Source organism: Thamnophis sirtalis, unplaced genomic scaffold (assembly GCF_051295495.1).
Source record: "Thamnophis sirtalis isolate CommonGarterSnake01/CBP01778 unplaced genomic scaffold, rThaSir2_p1.2 scaffold_18, whole genome shotgun sequence".
Taxonomy (NCBI): Eukaryota; Metazoa; Chordata; class Lepidosauria; order Squamata; family Natricidae; genus Thamnophis; species Thamnophis sirtalis.
The window spans coordinates 2,100,672-2,106,451 of record NW_028261398.1 but is presented as its reverse complement, the minus strand read 5'-3'; the positions used below and the strand labels follow the sequence as shown (position 1 = coordinate 2,106,451).

Here is a 5,780-nt window from a genome sequence, read left to right as displayed (position 1 = left end):
ACCCCACCGCTGTGAAGAAAGAAAGAAAAAACGCACACAAACCTCACAATAAAAATTAATTTTTTTTATTAAATTACAAATTACAAATTAAATTACAATAAATTTGAACCCCCCTCTCCCTCCGTCCAATCCACCTTTTCCAGCTGTGGAAACTCTCTCAACTCTCCTCTTGTCCGCCCAACGTAAGCGTGCTCTTAAGGCATGATTCGCTGCTCCCCGATCAGGAGGCGGGAGAATCAGTGCCTCTTTTGCATCTGAAAGTGTTCGCTTGTTAACTCCGCCTTAACTTTTAAAAGGCGAAAAATTCCTTAAGCAAAAGAGGCCCCGAGTTCTCTGGCCTCCTCCCATATTTAACACTGAGAGCAGACACCAAGCCACTGTGACTTCGAATCTGGTAGCAACTACCCTGGCTTTAATTATTTTTTTTAAAAAATATTTAAAATTCTTCCTTTCCCTCAGGAGACTGGTGAGGCCCCGCCTCCCCTGCCTCTAGTGACTGCACGTCCCTGGTTCTAGCGGGTCCCTTTCTCTCCTTCGGGGGAACGACAAGGAGGTGGTGCCTGGAGAGGAGGAGGCGGGGCTACGCAGGAAGGAGGGGCTGGGAAATGGAGCGCCTTCACTTTCGGGACCAGAGAGCTGATGGAAGGAGCGGTTCGCTTCGGAGGCAGAGAAACCGGAAGTAAGTAGAGGCTGCTGGGACGGAGGGGCAGCCTGGGAGGTTCTCCTTCGGGTCTTCGGGAGGGGAGGCCTCGGCCTGGGCTTCGCCTGCGGTGAGGGGGACGCTGCCGTGACCCGCCTCTCTTTCTCCCCTGCAGGAGGACGGAGGATCCCGGCAGGGGAGGGAAGGAAAGAAGCGCCGCCCGAGAGGAGGAGGAGGAGAGCGGGCCCCGCGGAGCAACCCCGGGAGATGGCGGGGAAAGGCCGGGGGGCTCCGGAGCTGCAGGAGGGATGAGCCCAGGGGGAGCCCGGGAAAGGTGGCTGCCTGGAGGGCGATGCGGGGAGGAGGAAACGGGGGGAGACGCCGAGACGGGCCTGGAGGGAGGAGGGTCCTTCGGAAGACCCCGGAATCCCCAAAGGATCCAGGAGGAAGAAGAGAGATATCAGTGCCCGGAATGTGAAAAATTCTTCAAGAGAAATCAGTATCTTCGAAAGCATCTAAAGGTCCATTCAGGAGAAAAACCTCATAAATGTCTGGAGTGTGGAAAGAGCTTCACTGAGAGGAGCAGCCTTTATAGACATCAAAGGATCCATTCAGGAGAAAAACCTCATAAATGTCTGGAGTGTGGAAAGAGCTTCAGTCGGAGGGGCAGCCTTTATACACACCAAAAGATCCACACAGGAGAAAAACCTCATAAATGTCTGGAGTGTGGAAAGAGCTTCACTGAGAGGAGCAGCCTTTATAGACATCAAAGGATCCACACAGGAGAAAAACCTCATAAATGTCTGGAGTGTGGAAAGAGCTTCAGTCAGAGGAGCAACCTTTATAAACATCAAAAGATCCACGCAGGAGAAAAACCTCATAAATGTCTGGAGTGTGGAAAGAGCTTCAGTCAGAGGAGCAACCTTTATAAACATCAAAAGATCCATGCAGGAGAAAAACCTCATAAATGTCTGGAGTGTGGAAAGAGCTTCAGTCAGAGGAGCAACCTTTATAAACATCAAAAGATCCACACAGGAGAAAAACCTCATAAATGTCTGGAGTGTGGAAAGACCTTCAGTCGGAGGGGCAGCCTTTATGCACATCAAAGGATGCATTCAGGAGAAAAACCTCATAAATATCTGAAGTGTGGAATGAATTTCAGTGAGAGTAGAACCCTTTATAGACATCAGAGGATCCACACAGGAGAAAAACCTCATAAATGTCTGGAGTGTGGAAAGAGCTTCAGTCAGAGGAGCAGCCTTTATGCACATCAAAGGATCCACACAGGAGAAAAACCTCATAAATGTCTGGAGTGTGGAAAGAGCTTCAGTCAGAGGAGCAGCCTTTATGCACATCAAAGGATCCACACAGGAGAAAAACCTCATAAATGTCTGGAGTGTGGAAAGAGCTTCAGTCTGAGGAGCACCCTTTATAAACATCAAAGGATCCACACAGGAGAAAAACCTCATAAATGTCTGGAGTGTGGAAAGAGCTTCAGTCGGAGGGGCAACCTTAATGCACATCAAAGGATCCACACAGGAGAAAAACCTCATAAATGTCTGGAGTGTGGAAAGAGCTTCACTGAGAGGAGCAGCCTTTATGCACATCAGAGGATCCACACAGGAGAAAAACCTCATAAATGTCTGGAGTGTGGAAAGAGCTTCACTGAGAGGAGCCACCTTTATAGACATCAAAGGATCCATTTAGGAGAAAAACCTCATAATTGTTTGGAGTGTGGAAAGAGCTTCACTGAGAGGAGCCACCTTTATAGACATCAAAGGATCCATTTAGGAGAAAAACCTCATAATTGTTTGGAGTGTGGAAAGAGCTTCAGTGAGAGTAGCAGCCTTTATGCACATCAAAGGATCCACACAGGAGAAAATCCTCATAAATGTCTGGAGTGTGGAAAGAGCTTCAGTCTGAGGAGCACCCTTTATAGACATCAGAGGATCCACACAGGAGAAAAACCTCATAAATGTCTGGAGTGTGGAAAGAGCTTCAGTCGGAGGGGCAACCTTAATGCACATCAAAGGATCCACACAGGAGAAAAACCTCATAAATGTCTGGAGTGTGGAAAGAGCTTCAGTCGGAGGGGCGACCTTTATAAACATCAAAGGATCCACACAGGAGAAAAACCTCATAAATGTCTGGAGTGTGGAAAGAGCTTCAGTCAGAGGAGCCACCTTTATAAACATCAAAGGATCCATTCAGGAGAAAAACCTCCGCCAGGTCCCCGCATTCAGGAAGGGGGAGGCCGAGGGTCCCTCCTGGGACTGCAGCCGTTCCCTCCCTCCGGGGTCCTCCCCTAGGCAAGGTGGGTTGGGAGGTCTGGGGGGGCAGCCAGGCGAGCGAAAGCTGAAGGGGCCACAGAGTTTTCCGCCCTTTTAATGCTCTCCTTGTTTTGCACTGAAGACCTGAGCTAATCTGATGCTGGAGCCCAGTGAGGCTTAGACCGATGGAGGAAGTTCCCTTCTCACCTGACACAATAAGAACAAGCCAGCTGGAAGGGACCTTAGAGGTCTTCTAGCCCAACCCTCTGCTCAAGCAGCAGATCTCATCCCGAAGGTGCTTTTTCAGGAGGCAACTGGATTTTCTTTGCTTTCACTTCTCACCCAAGAAATGTCCTCCGTTAATAGGACAGAGCAGAAGGGAATTCTTTATTGGCCAAGTGTGATTGGACACACAAGGAATTTGTCTTTGGTGCATCACCTCTCACAGTGTACCTGAAGTAAAATAAAAGGCATCCATCAACATACAACACTCGGTGATAGTCGTAAGTTACTTATAAGCAATCAAATCATACTAAGAAAGAAACAGAACCATCTAAATTGTCAAGATACAAGCAACATAGTCATAAGTGGGGAGAGACAGTTACCGAGAAGAGTAAGAAGAAGATAGTAATGCAGTCTTAGGAGGAGGTGTTGGAATTCGTTGTTTTTTTTTTTTTTAATTATGTATATTTTATTATGTTTTCATTCTATACAATCACATATTCACTGTGCTTGATCAGGGCATATAACATTGAATAATAAACACGGCCCTCATTTATATAGAAAATGCCCTCTACAATACAAACCCAGTATACCACCTTGGCCTGCCATACACCCTCTTTCAACCCCCTCCAACTTTCATTCTTCCTTCTCACACACCCCTCTACGCCTACTTCCCCTCCCCTTCTTTCTAACCCTATCACTCCCTCTCCATTCCCTCCCTCCCTTCTCCTCCTCCTCTCTCTCACCCTCTCCACCCTCCTTCTTCTTTCACTCGACTCTTTCCTTCGGTATCTATTACCTTCCAGTATATTCGGTTTGTACTATTTTCGCACTAACATTGAAAAGCCACAGTATACAAATACAATCATGGAATTTAACACATATTGTATTTCCCCCCTCCCCCCTCCCCCTAAATCCCCACCTCCCTTCCCTCCCCCCGACTTCCCAAAGACCATACGTGGTATAATTTTTGAACAATCACAGTCTGAAATATCTCTACATTGAACTCAGCTTCTTACTGTTACCCAAATTTTAAACAATTTAAATTATTACTGATACTAAGCATAAGCTATCTGGAGTTTCTTAGTCCCATATTTACTTTTTATGTAATCAATCCACTTTTTCCAGTCTCGTTTATATCTCTCGTTTGAATGTTCTTTGAGATATGCTGAGATTTTGGCCATTTCGGCTAAGTTCATAACTTTCAAAGTCCATTCTTGAATTGTGGGTAAATCTTTCTTCTTCCAATACTGCGCCACCAAGAGTCTTGCTGCCGTTATTAAATACAGGATCAAATTAGTCTCTGCTACTGTAAAATCAATGCATATACCCAGTAAAAACAGCTGGGGGGTAAATTTTATCCTTCTTTTAAAGATGTTTTGCAGGATCCACCATATTTTTATCCAAAATGCCTTAACATTACGACATGTCCACCATATATGAAAATATGTAGCATCACAAGAACCACATCTCCAACATTTAGGTTGAACATTTGGATACATAGAGGCAAGCTTTTTAGGATCTAGGTGCCATCTATAAAACATCTTATAAAAATTTTCTCTCAAGTTTTGTGCTTGTGTAAATTTCACATTCCTTACCCAGATTCTTTCCCATGTTTCAAGCATTATTGGTTCCTCGACATTCTGAGCCCATTTTATCATACAATCCTTAATCAGTTCCGTTTCAGAATCCATCTGTACTAATACATTATATATCCTCTTTATATGCATTGAGCTTTGATCTCTTATTTGTTTAGACAAATTATCCTCAACTTTTACAAAGCCAGTTTTTTGATCTGTTTTCCACCTAGCTTGTAGTTGACCATACTGAAACCACGTTTGAACTACCTTCTCTTCTTTAAGTACCTCTAAAGATTTTAGTTCCATCACCCCTCTTTCTGAGATAAGAAGTTGTCTATAGGTGGTTCTATCGTGTTTTTGTTCTACATTCATATTTTCAATTGCATGTCTAGGAATTGCCCACATGGGCACTTTATCATTTAGTTTATGTTGATATTTTTTCCAAACCCGCAATAAAGCATTTCTTAAGATGTGATTTTTAAATTTCTTATCCGTTTTTTTGTTAAATAACAGGTAAGCATGCCAACCATATAACAAATCATATCCCTCGATATTCAAAATTCTGTCATTAGTTAGATGAATCCAATCACTAATTGCAGATAATGCCACTGCGTCATAGTATAATTTTAAGTTAGGTAATTTCAATCCTCCTCTTTCACGTGCATCTTGCATTATTTTCATCTTTACCCTCGGCTTCTTTCCTGCCCACACAAATTTGTTGATACCCTTCTGCCATTCTAAAAGATTCGCATCTCTTTTAAGTATTGGTAACATTTGAAAAAGAAATAAAAATTTTGGTAAAATGTTCATTTTTACTGCCGCTATTCTACCCAGCAAGGACAAATGCAGTTTTTCCCACCTTTTCAACTCCAACTGTGTACTATGCCAAAGTGATTCATAATTATACTTGTATAATTTCCCATTTGAGATTGAGATATTAACTCCAAGATATTTAACTTTTTTAACTACCTCACATCTTAGCGTCGCCCCCAGTTCTTCCTTCTGTTTGATAGTCATATTTATAGCTATTATTTTGGTTTTTCCTAGATTTATTTTAAATCCCGAGAC

General features: G+C 43.7%; 1 protein-coding gene across 1 annotated transcript; it reads left to right on the top strand.

The window, feature by feature from the left end:
• The first annotated feature begins 891 nt into the window (after nt 1-891).
• On the top strand, nt 892-3,568 carry LOC148042337 (uncharacterized). The gene has a single exon (XM_087702981.1). The coding sequence runs from the start codon at nt 949-951 to the stop codon at nt 2,947-2,949; it is 2,001 nt and encodes a 666-aa protein (XP_087559107.1). The 5' UTR covers nt 892-948; the 3' UTR covers nt 2,950-3,568.
• The last annotated feature ends 2,212 nt before the right edge of the window (nt 3,569-5,780 follow it).

What these genes read in the sequence shown, in the direction of transcription:
- LOC148042337 (XM_087702981.1), top strand. Translation starts at nt 949, where the DNA reads ATGAGCCCAGGGGGAGCCCGGGAAAGGTGGCTGCCTGGAGGGCGATGC.